The 12196-nt window shown below is 42.7% G+C and overlaps 1 protein-coding gene and 1 non-coding gene across 7 annotated transcripts in view; both read left to right on the top strand.

Annotated features, from left to right (window-relative positions):
• Nucleotides 1-12196, top strand: part of SNX10 (sorting nexin 10) — a 105635-nt gene that overhangs the window by 56474 nt on the left and 36965 nt on the right. For all 6 annotated transcript variants that reach the window (XM_053609619.1, XM_053609623.1, XM_053609621.1 and 3 more), the window contains one exon: nt 3369-3415. In XM_053609619.1, coding sequence (XP_053465594.1) covers nt 3392-3415 — 24 coding nt within the window. In that variant the 5' untranslated portion in view covers nt 3369-3391. The remainder of the gene's footprint in view (nt 1-3368; nt 3416-12196) is intronic.
• Nucleotides 9535-9670, top strand: LOC128560617 (small nucleolar RNA SNORA21). Its single transcript, XR_008373095.1, has one exon. It is a non-coding gene; the product is annotated as a small nucleolar RNA SNORA21 (small nucleolar RNA).

The raw sequence follows: 12196 nt of genomic DNA, 5'->3' as shown, positions 1-12196 counted from the left end.
AGCTGTATATTGTGATGCCTCTTTTTTTCCCTTTCTGTTAGTTTATTTCCTCCTGTTAGTTTTTTAGCAATGCTGTCCTTTCACGGAGGGAACCATTGCCCAACCCTTTCTTCCTTTTGTTCCAGGCTATGCCTTGGCTTCCTTGGAGTTTGATGCCCATCCTTGATGTAGTCATGTTTGTCTGGGAAAGTTTACAATAGTAGGCTACCTGTAGAGCTGCCCTACAATCAGGTCTCTGACCCACGTTTCCCCCAGAGGAGATTTGGGGGGGCCTTGGCACCACTACAGATGTGCCCAGTATAGTGACAATGCTGGGCTAATTGTTTTCTATTTTTAGTAGAGAGTGCTCTGGCGTCACAGCTCACAGCAACCTCAAACTCTTGCGCTTAAGTGATCCTCTTGCCTCAGCCTTCTGAGCAGCTGAGCTTACAGGAGCCCACCACCACAACCAGCTATTTTTTTTTTTTTTTAGTAGAGAGGGAATGGCTCAGGTTGGTCTCAAACTCTTTGAGCTCAAGGGATACTCCCACTTCAGCTTTCAGAGTGCTAGGATTACAGGTGTGAAACACCACACCCAGCCAGATTTAGAGTACTGAAAGTTAACTGTGTTGTTTACCTGTGATGGTTTGGAACTGGTTTAAACTTTTCATAGTTTCTTACTTTCATAGTTTGACTTGTTCTGTGGCATTTTAAGGTGACTAATTATCTGCTACCCATTAGAATTGTGGAGTCCTTATGCCTTGGTGGGAAAAACTTAAGCCCCTTGGTGGGAAAAAATTAAGACCCTAACTCTGAACCATTTGTCCATATCACAGTCTCAGAGGCATCCTCAGGCATTGGAATGACAGTGTTGTGAAGCAGACTGGCTTGGGTTGAAATTGAACTTGATCTCTCTCACTCTCTGACTTTGTGTGACCTTGCACAACTGAAACCCTCTGACCTTCCATTTCTTATCTGCAAAGTGATAATACTCAATCTCCCTCACAGGATGGTTGTGAACCTTAATTATACCGGGAAACATATATATGTATTATTGGAAAAATTGAGTCAAATGGGAGAGACAGGCCAGGCGTCTCTCTGGGAGAGAAGTGGGTCAGTTGTCTGAACTTAGGAGTTGGAGACCAGCCTGAGCAAGAGTGCGACCCATCTCTACTAAAAATAGAAAAACTAGCCAGGTATTGTGACTGGGCGCCTGTAGTCTCAGCTACTGGTGAGGCTAAGGCAAAGAGATCACTTGAACCCAAGAGTTTGAGGTTGCTGTGAGCTATGACACCATGATACTCTATCTAGGGGCTACAGAGTGATACTGTCTCAAAACCAAACAAAACTGACACCATGACACTCTATCTCGGGGTTACAGAGTGGTACTGTCACAAAACAAAACAAAAACAAACAACAACAACAAAAAAAATGGGAGAGACAGAGCATATACAGATATGATGCAAGTGAGGTTAATATTAACAGAGGACTGGGGAACCCTGTTGTGTGATGGGACAGAGAGCCAGGCAGGAGAGACGTTTGTGGAGAACAGTGAAGATGACTGGGAGTTCACTGGTGTTTGGAAAGGGTGAAGGTGTGAGGGTAGAGAATCCCACTGGACAGAGGTGGGGCAGCGTGGCATGTGTAGGGGACATGGCCCCATCCTTGGATTGTGGAAGTCACAGTGACCTGGGAGCAGTGCAGATCTTGGGATTATCAGAGCCGCTTCTCCCAGCCTGCACCTCTCCCCTGCACCAGGCCCTCTGCTTAGAGTGTCTTTATCCTTTTGCTTTCCTGGCTAAATCACACTGGTCTTTTAGGCCTCAGGTAAGTGTCACTTTCTCAGTAAAGCCCCCTCCTCTCTTTAGTCCTTCTATTCTTTTAAACATTTTTTAAAATACTGGAGTTCAATATACATAACCTAAAGTTACCATCTCAACCATTTCTCAGTGTGCCATTTCAGTAGTGTTCAGGATGTTCACATTGGCCGGCGGTTTCTCGTGCCTGTAATCCTAGCAGTCTGGGAGGATGAGGGATCTTGAGTTGAAGAGTTTGAGACCAGCCTGAGCAAGATTGAACCCTGTCTCTACTAAAAATAGGAAAATTGGCCTGGCATTGTGGCAGGCACCTATAGTCCCAGCTACTTGAGAGGCTGAGGCAGGAGGATCTCTTGAGCTTAAAAGTTTGAAGTTTCTTTGAGCTACAATGATACCAGGACACTCTACTCAGGGCAACAGAATGAAATTTTGTCTCAAAAAAAAGTTCCCATTTTTGTGCGACCAATCTCAAGAATGCTTTTCATCAGGTACCATTGAAACTCTGTACCCATTAAACAGCTCCCCATCCCTCTCTGCCTCCAGCCCGTGGCAACCACCATTCTTTCTGTCTCTGAATTTGACTTCCCCGGGTACTTCATGTCAGTAGAATCACACAGTATTCACCTTCTTGTGCCTGGCTTATTTCACTTAGCATGATGACCTTTATTTTATCTGTATTGTATGTTCTTCTGTTCTTGTAACAGGCTTCTCTGTCATTCCCTTTCAACTTTATAGTTATGAAGTCACCTTGTCAGTGACTCCAGATGGCCTGAAGGCTGGAGCTTGTATTCTGGCTTCTTATGTTCACTACATTGCCAAGAACATTGGTAGAACCTCTGGAAATATTTGTGGGTGATAATATGTATTTAGAAATTGGGTCTGGACTGAACCTGTAGTTATAGTCACCTTTCAGTTGTAAGAATAAATATGTGTGGATGGAAGGAGGAAATTTTAACTTCTTTCTTTTTTTATTTGGTCAGGGAGCAGGTGTTAATTCCAGTGAGCTTATATAATAAATGAGTTTAAAGAACAGTAGACAACCCCAGGGACATCTATGACTTGGAATCAAGAGACAGCCTTGCTGCACTGACTGCAGGGTGGGAAGAAAGGTCCTGACCACGACCCCCATGACCGTGGGCCACACCATTTCTTATCTGACCTTTGTAGTAGTTTCAGTGTCACAGGGATGACTTTGTCTTTGAAGAACTGCGTTTCTGTTAAAACCTCCAGGGCTGCTCCTAGTGGCGGATCTCTGTGGGTGGCATTTCTATTCCTCCCCTTCTGCTCCCCCGCCAATCCCCTACCCTCAGGGCTGCCCTGATTCTCTGAGCCTTGTAGTTTTAGGATCTGTAGTCATCCAGCTGCCTCAGACATGCCATGGTCCAGGCTTCCCACCCCTAGTGTGGATGGTGTTCAACTTGGCCCCGCCAACAGTGACTGGGAGTGAGGGAGGGACAGAGGTTTGCCTGTCAAGGACTGGGAGGAGAGCGTCTCAGGGCTGTGAGGGGCGTAGCTACTCCATTTGGAGCTTCCAAATCCCAAATCACCTACCGTGGCTATCTTATTTTTCAGATTGATTGTGTCCTGTGCTGAAGATGTTTCCAGAACAACAAAAAGAGGTATGTCATCACAAATCCAAACATAAATGATACACATGTTTTGGCTCACACAGGTTAGCTCTTCATTCATTCACACTGTAGGTGTGTGGCATCCTGGAGGAGGCGCATCAAAGAGCCGAGCCCCCGCCTCCTGCAGCTGCTCCCAACACTGGTGCCCATGTTGTGTTGTTCATTTCCTGGTTCCCATGGCTGCTCACCCATCCACCGTTCATAAAACATATCTTTCCTGTGACTCAGAATTCCTCCAGGCTCTGTCCCCTGCCTGTGCTTTGAATAGTTTCCCTCTGGTCTGTCTTGGTTTTCTTTATTTTTTTTATTTTAGACAGAGTCTCATTACATCGCCCTCGGTTGAGTGCTATGGCGTCACAGTTCACAGCAACCTCAAACTCTTGGGCTTAAGCAATTCTCTTGCCTCAGCCTCCCAAGTAGCTGGGACCACAGGCACCGTCACAACATCCGACTATTTTTTGTTGCAATTGTCATTGTTGTTTAGCCACCTGCATTGGGTTCGAACCCGCCACCCTCCGTGTATGTGGCTGACGCTGTAACCACTGTGCTATGGGCACCGAGCCCTTGCTTTTCTTTTAATTTCTTTTTTTTTTTCTTTGTAGAGACAGAGTTTCACTTTATCGCCCATGGTAGAGTGCCGTGGCATCACACAGCTCACAGCAACCTCCAACAACTGTCTTAGACGATTCCCTTGCCTCAGCCTCCCCAGTAGCTGGGACTAAAATGCCTGGCTATTTTTTGTTGCAGTTTGGCCGGGGTGGGTTTGAACCTGCCACCCTTGGTATATGGGGCTGGCGCCCTGCCCACTGAGCCACAGGCGCTGCTCTAATTTTTTTTTTTTTGAGACAGAGGCTCCCTCTGTCATCCAGGCTAAAGTGCTCTGGTGCCAGCTTAGCTCTTGGCCACCTCAAACACCTGGGCTCAAGCAATCCTTCTGCCTCTGCCTCTGCCTTCTGAGTAGGTGGGACTGCAGGTCCCCTCTACAATGCCCACCTAAATTTTCTATTTTTAGTAGAGATGGGGTCTTGTTTTTGTTCAGGCTGCTCTCACCTCCCAGAGTGCTGGAATTATAAGTTACTGTGCTCCGCCTGGCTCTCTTTTTGTCTCTACCCTTCTTGGAGGTCACACTAATACCTTTAGTATCATTTCCTTTGGAGGTCAGAGCTGTTGCAGTGTGGCCCAAAGACTCCATCATAATCATGTCTTTAGACTATCCATGGCCAAAGCCCGAGGCAAACAGAGATGTTCCCATCACTTGGGACATTCCTGGGTCCTAGAGATCACCTTCCAGTAGCTGACGGCGAAGGCTAGACTTTTCTTTGGGTAAGGAAGATTCTTCACCACACCTCTGCACTGGTCTGACGCCACAGGTAAGCAGGGTCATGCCCACCACCAGCACTATTTCAAAGGCACATTTTTTTTCTTTTTTTAAACAGAGACTCACTGTGTTGCCCTCACTAGAGTGTAGTAGCGTTACAGCTCACAGCAACCTCGGACTCTTGGGCTCAAGCGATTCTCTTGCCTCAGCCTCCCAAGTAGCTGGGACTATAGGTGTCTGCCACAATGCCTGGCTATTTTTTTTTTTTTTTTTTTTTGTTGTTGTTGTTGTTGCAGTTGTTTAGCTGGCCCAGGCCAGGTTTGAACCTGCCACCCTCGGTGTATGTGGCTGGTGCCATAACCACTATGCTATAGGTGCCGAGCCTCAAAGGTACAGTTTAAAAGTTCCTCTGCTGGTGGTGTGGGGAATACACATCAATGACGCCAATAAAAGGCTTTTTCTAATTGTAAGAAGTATTTTTTTTTTTTTTGGTTGATTGGCTTCCAGGCATCCTCAGACTTTTTAAACAGGGGGCCAGTTCACTGTCCCTCAGACCGTTGGAGGGCCTGACTGTAGTTTAAAAAAAAAAAACTATGAACAAATTCCTATGCGCATTGCACATATCTTATTTTGAAGTAAAAAACAAAACGGGAACAAATACAATCACACCGCCTCATGTGACCCGCAGGCTGCAGTTTGAGGACCCCTGGTTAATCAGTTGGTTTTTATTATACTCTCAGTTCAGCGAATAAAAACTAGACACAGATTTTGGACAACTACTTAACAAAAGATGCCATTGACCTTGAAAAGATCCTTTCTTAGAACAAGCTACATAATAATACTTAACATTAAGGAATTTTAATCTGGAAAGTCTCTCAATGAAAAAGGAAAAAATTGTGTGAGTAGAAAGAGATAAAGTGTTCAGAAATTTACTTTAGTCTCTGCCGGCAAGAAATAAATATAGCATAGCTATATTCCAGATGTACTATGATATATTATTGTTCATTGCATATTAATCCATTTTCTACATGGAGCTAGAATGATCTCCTAGCTTCTAATCTATTGCTCTTAGAACAAAGTCAAAACACTTGCAAGTGGTTTCTAGGCCCTACAGGATCCAAACCTGCTTCTTTCCCCAGATTTATCTCCTGCCCCCCATGGCCTGCCCTGTGCACATCTCCATCCTTACTTCAGAGCCTTGATTGCTCTACGCACTCTTATCCCCTGGACTTTCACACGTGTTTTCCCACTGCCTAGAATAGTCTGTTCCCCCAGCCTTTGCACCAGGTTGACTGGCTAACTTCTCCTCTCTTTATCCTTCAGTCCTCAGCTTGGAAGTTAAGAAAAGGTCTCAGAAAGGCTCAATTATAAAAGGTATTTTTATTACATTGTCTATCCCAACAGCACACTGTAAGTTAATGCCAGTTAGAAGCACAGCAGATATTGGTTGAGCCTTTCAGTACCCTGCTGACTAATTGTTGTTTAGTGGGAAATAATTTGGGTCCCACCTACTCAAATGTGTAAGGGCCAAATGCAATATCATGGGCCAGGCGCAGGGGCTCATGCCTGTAATCCTAGCACTCAGGAGACTGACATGGTTGCTTGAGCATAGGAGTTGAAGACCAGCCTGAGCAAGAGTAGTTTTCAAAAACAGAAAAAAACTAGCCAGGTTATGACAGGTGCATATAGTTGTGACAGGTGCATATAGTTGTGACAGGCGCATATAGTTCCAGCTACTTGGAAGGATGAGGCAGGAGGATCACTTGAGCCCAAGAGTTTGAGGTTTCTGTGACCTCTGATGATGCTATGGCATTCTACCTAGGGTGACAGAGTGAGACCCTGTCTCAAAAAAAAAAAAACAACCAAAAAAACTCCCAAATCAATATCATGGATTGTTCTATAATCTAGACCAAGGGTGCAGTGCTCATAGCATAGTATTAATTATTCATGAGATTGGCATGTGATTAGAGACCCCTTTGTTCAAGAGTCATACAACCCAGGGGTGACATTTGGATTCTACCTCAGTGGTATTGCCACCCTTGAAGATTGGTAATTATTTTTTTAAATACATTTTTTTGGGGTGTTAATATTCTGAAATTTTAAAAAAGATGGGGGGGGTGAAGAATCAAATGCAGTCTCTTTTGTTAAAACAGCTTTATTACCATAATAAATCTAGAGAGAGAAGAAAAGGGAGTGAGAGTCTCCCTTGTTAGTTAAACATGTTCCATTTGCACATTGGTTTGAATTCCCAGGAGAGCAGTATCTGAGCTGATGGATCTTCCCCATAAAAAGGCCTTGGCACTGGGCCATTGTAAAATTGAAATGAATTTGGATTCATTCATGCATGCAACTTTAATTTACAATTAAAATATTATGGTTACATATTTTAATAAGAATAATTAGATGGACTCAACTGAATCAACTCTCCTGTTTAATGAGACAGAACCTAGAATCCAAATGGAAAGGCAGGTGGCTGTGACAAGGAGCACATTTCAGACAGTCTTTTGTGCAGCAAGGCAATTTTGTTCTTTTTATTTTCTAATGTCGAGAGTGAGCTGTTTGATTCTTCTGCACTACTAAGGACCCTCCCTCAGTCTTGTGGAACTCATCTTCTGTGGAGTGTATATCTACGGTTTCTCCTGCCGGGTGCAGTCTGTTTCATGGAGTATGTCTGACCTTCTAGCCCAGGAGCCTTTTATGCTGCTGCTTTCTCCCTAAAGGCTGGGTGGGCTTGTTCCTCTGCCCAGGGCTCACTCGGTGTAACTGGAATGAAATTCTTACCTATGTGACGTGACCCGAAGGGTGGGCAAAGCCTCTCTTGAGTGCTTGTGTGTGTTGGGAGGTGCATATCTGTCCTGCTCTCCTGGGTCATGATAGCTGCCTCCTCCCATTGGAGATTTATACCTTGAGGATACAAGTCTTTCCGCCTTCTAAGGGTATGTACGTCATACTGGGTGTAACAGCAACTCCTGGGCAACTACCAGTTATTGACACCTTACTGACAATAAATCCATCAGTTCCTTGTCGGGGAATACCCTGAGTGGAGCAGGCCCCAGTGGGGCTGGGAGAGGCCCACAGCAACACAAGGAGCTCATCCCAGATGGAGGACACAGGGGGCTACAGGGAGAGATGGGAGGGATGTGCTGCCGTTTTGGATGAATGGCTTCTAGGAGTAATGTTAGTATGTTCAAGAGGTGGTAATATTTTGGACTTGCTCTAGGAAAGCGTGATTTTGATATTGGGAAGCACATTAGAAAATGACTGGGCTGGAACCAGTGAATATCATTAATGAATCAAGGATATCACCTGGTATCTTGTGGCACTGGGTACTTTGAAGGGAAGCAATAAAGCAGGACAAAACATTCTCCCTCTCCACAAAACCTGCACTTGCTTTTCCCTTTCTCCTCCTCCTTTCTTCTTCTCCCTCCCTTTCTTCCTTTCCTCCCTCTCTTCCTTTCTTCCTTTTCTCAGTCTCTGTTTTACCCAGTTATTAAGTTTTCCTATGTGAAAAATAGTTTGGTTTCCCTGGTCTTTTTTTTTTTTTTTTGAGAGAGCCTCAAGCTGTTGCCCTCTGTAGAGTGCTGTGGCTTCAGAGCTCACAGCAACCTCCAACTCCTGGTCTCAAGCAGTTCTCCTGCCTTGCCTCCCAAGTAGCTGGGACTACAGGCGCCTGCCACAATGCCCAGCTATTTTTTGGTTCTAGTTGTCATTGTTGTTTGGCAGGCCCGGGCCAGGTTTGAACCCGGCAGCTCTAGTGTATGTGGCTGGTGCCTTAGCTGCTTGAGCCACAGGCACCTAGCCGGTTTCCCTATTCTTTAAGGAAAGAAAATCAGCTGACAATATTATCCTCGCAAAAAACACCAGATTTCTGAGCATGCTGCTACCATTCTGTGCACTGTATTTGTGTTACAGTTACTTTCAGGACTCTGATATATATGTATGTATTTTTTGACTCTGATATTTTTTCTGAGCCTGTCCCAAGAAAGAACTTCTTCCCTTCTTCTATATTTCAAAAGAATTGATCACTATAGAACATGTTTGGAAAGTATAAAGGAGAAAATAAAAATTTGGGCTAGTTCGTCTAGTCTTTTTTATACATATTCATATATCATTTTTAGAACATTGAGATCATGTAGAATTTATAGCTTAATATCTCACTGTTCCAGTTTAGCATTCTAACACATTTCAAGAAAATCTTCATCAGCTGTGATTAAACTAGAAATGACTTAGAAAAAGAGTGATGAATTAGTAAACATAAATTCATCTTCACATTTGTTAAGAAGCGAAAAAAGAATAACTTTACAGTGGAGAAATCTGACAAACACTACACCAGCCAGATGATCAAGGTTAATGTCAGCAGTGGTAAGTCATGTGACAGTATGTGTTTTTGATATAATGTTATTAAAGTTTCTCTTTACCCCTCTGGTCTTCTTCTCCAAAACCTAAAACACAGTCTAATCGTGAGACAAACATCAGACCAATCTCAACTGAGGAACATTCTACAAAGTACCTGTCAGTGCTCTTCAAAATTGTCAAGGTCATCAAAAACAAGGAAAGTTTGAGAAAATGCCATAGCCACGAGGTGCCTAAGGAAACATGATGACTAAATATAATGTGGTGTCCTGGGTAGGATCTAAAGAAATCTGAAAAAAGTATGGATTTCAGTTTGTTCATTAATTATAACAAATGCACCATATTAATATAAAATATTAATAATAGGAGAAACTGGGAGTGGGCTGTATAGGAACTCTCTGTATTATCTTCGTAATTTTTCTCTATATCTAAAACTCTCCCCCCTTTAAAAGCACTCAATGGGCCTTTTGCTAATGACCCATTGAGCCATCAAGAAAGGGCAGATTAAAAGCACCACTTTTGGGTGAAGTGGCAGCATTTTGTGTTGTTTTACTTCAATCGGTGGTGTAACAAGATGTTCTTGGGAACTAAGGGCTTAGGCATGGAGTCGAGGGAGAAGCTCTGGAAGTGTTCCCAAAATGGTATACTGTGAAACTGCCCAGTAAACTCTCAAAAAAAAAAAAATTAAAATTTTTTTTGGGCAGCACCTGTGGCTCAAGGATTAGGGCAACAGCCCCATATATTGGAGGTGGAGGGTTCAAAACCCGGCCCCAGCCAAAAACTGCAAACCTCCCCCCAAAAACTGTTGTAAAATTAAGTTTATTTTAAAACAAATAATACTGAGATATACATGCTCACATATAACGATTTTTGAAAGATTACATAGTGTATAAAGCAACATACAAAACAGTATTTGTAGTATACTTTCATTTATGTTTAAGAGTTGGCATAAGCTGGGTGTGGTGATATGTGCCTGTAGTCCCAGCTGACTAGACAGCTGAGGCAGAAGGATTGCTTGAGCCTAGGAATTTGACAGTTCAGGCAACTTAGCAAGATCCCATCTACCGCCCCAAAGAGAAAAATAACATTTATAAAGTATATAATGTATATATATAATGTGTATATATGTTACAGGTGGGCCAAAAAGAAAAAAATATCCAGTAGGAGGGGGACTTAATTTCCACAGTGTACCCATATGTATTAATTAAAATTTTATTTATTTTTGCCCTCATACATTTTGTTCTTCTATAGTAATGAAAAACCTTACTTTTTAGTGGCAGATGAGTGTTAAGATATCATTATGTAACCATACTCATAAATGTTGAACAAATGTATAACACTTTCAGATCCATGTTTCTGACTGACTTATACTTCATAGTACTACATTAGTTCTTTCTTTTTTTGAGACAGAGTCTCACTTATTAAGGTTGTGGCATCACAGCTCACAGCAACCTCCAAATCCTTGGGCTTAGGCCATTCTCTTGCCTCAGCCTCCCGAGTAGCTGGGACTACAGGCGCCCGCCACAACACCTGGCTATTTTTTTGTTGCAGTTTGGCCGGGGCTGGGTTTGAACCCGCCACCCTCCGTGATGGGGTGCCTTACCCACTGAGCCACAGGTGCCACCCCACATTAGTTCTTTTCCATAAAACAGTCTGCTAAGGATGATCTCCCACCTTATCTTTTACCTTTTATGGTTTTAATTATTTATTATGGTATTTTAAACATAGACAAAGTAAATCCAGGCATGGCGGCATGTACCTATAGTCCCACCTGCTCAGAAGGCTGAGGAGAAAGGATCTTTTAAGGCTAGGAGTTCAAGGCTATGGTGCTCTGTGATCACGGTTGTGAATAGCCAGTATACTCCAGCCTGGGCAACATGGCAGCAGACAAACAAAATCCGAAAAAATATATACAAAGTAGAGAGAATAATATAAGGAAGCCATGTGTGTACCTTAAGGTCACCCAGGCTTAACAATTTATTAACTTATTATTAATTTATGGCTAAGGCCTCCCCACACCTATTTCCTCCTGCTACCACACAGTCAGTTAATTGGAAACAAATTCTAGACTTTGCTTAATTGCATCTGTAAATATTTCAGTATGCATTTCTAAAAAATAATCTTTTTTAAAAAAGGAATCACATTATCACATTTTAAATAATTAAACAGTCCTTCCAATTATCAAATATTCAGGCAGTGTTCATTTTCCCTGATTATTTTGGAAAAAAATATATAGTTGTTCTAATTATGAGTCAAATAAGGGCCGCACATAGCCTTTGTTTGATATTTTGCTTCAAGTCTTTATTTCTTTCTTTTATCTTTTGCAGTTTATTGGTTGAAGAAACTATGTTGCTTGTCCTGCAGAGGTTTTCATGCTCTGGATTTTGCCTATTGCATCTTCATGGTGTAGTTCAGTGCAGGATGCCAATTATGTCTTGTTGCTAGAGATGAGGGTTTTTGTTTTTTTTTTTTAAACTATGCTTTCCCAGCTCAGCGCCTATAGCTCAGTGGTTAGGATGCTGGTCACATACACCGGAGCTGGCGGGTTTGAATCCAGCCTGGGACTTGTCAAACAGCAATGGCAACTACAACTGAAAAATAGCCAGGTGTTGTGGTGGGTGCCTGTAGTCCCAGCTACTTGGGAGGCTGAGGCAGGAGAATTGCTTAAGCCCAAGAGTTTGAGGTTGCCATGAGCTGTGACGCCATGACACTCTACTGAGGGCAACAAAGTGAGACTCTGCCTCAAAAAAAAAAAAAAAAGAAGAGTATGTTGTTTGAATTGGTATTTTAGCTAATAGGAAAGCAGATAGTTTTCTGCTCTTCAAAGCAATATAATTAGAGTAAAATTGGAAATTGCCTAAAATTTATTATTGCTAAAAGAACCACTAGATAGAACATGTTTTAAAGCACAGGTTTCAAATGACCAGCTCAGCCTTTCTGGTCATTTGACTTTGGGTCAGTTGCTTAAGCTTTACTTTTCTTATCTGTAAAATGGGATGGATAATATTACTGAGCTCTTAGGATTTTTGTAAAGAATGAAGGAAAACATGTCAAACAGTGCCATGCCTGGAACTCATGAAGTGCTGTATATAGCTATGTTT

The sequence above is a fragment of the Nycticebus coucang genome, chromosome 11 (assembly GCF_027406575.1).
Source record: "Nycticebus coucang isolate mNycCou1 chromosome 11, mNycCou1.pri, whole genome shotgun sequence".
Taxonomy (NCBI): domain Eukaryota; kingdom Metazoa; phylum Chordata; class Mammalia; order Primates; family Lorisidae; genus Nycticebus; species Nycticebus coucang.
This window is presented reverse-complemented; position numbering and strand designations above follow the sequence as displayed.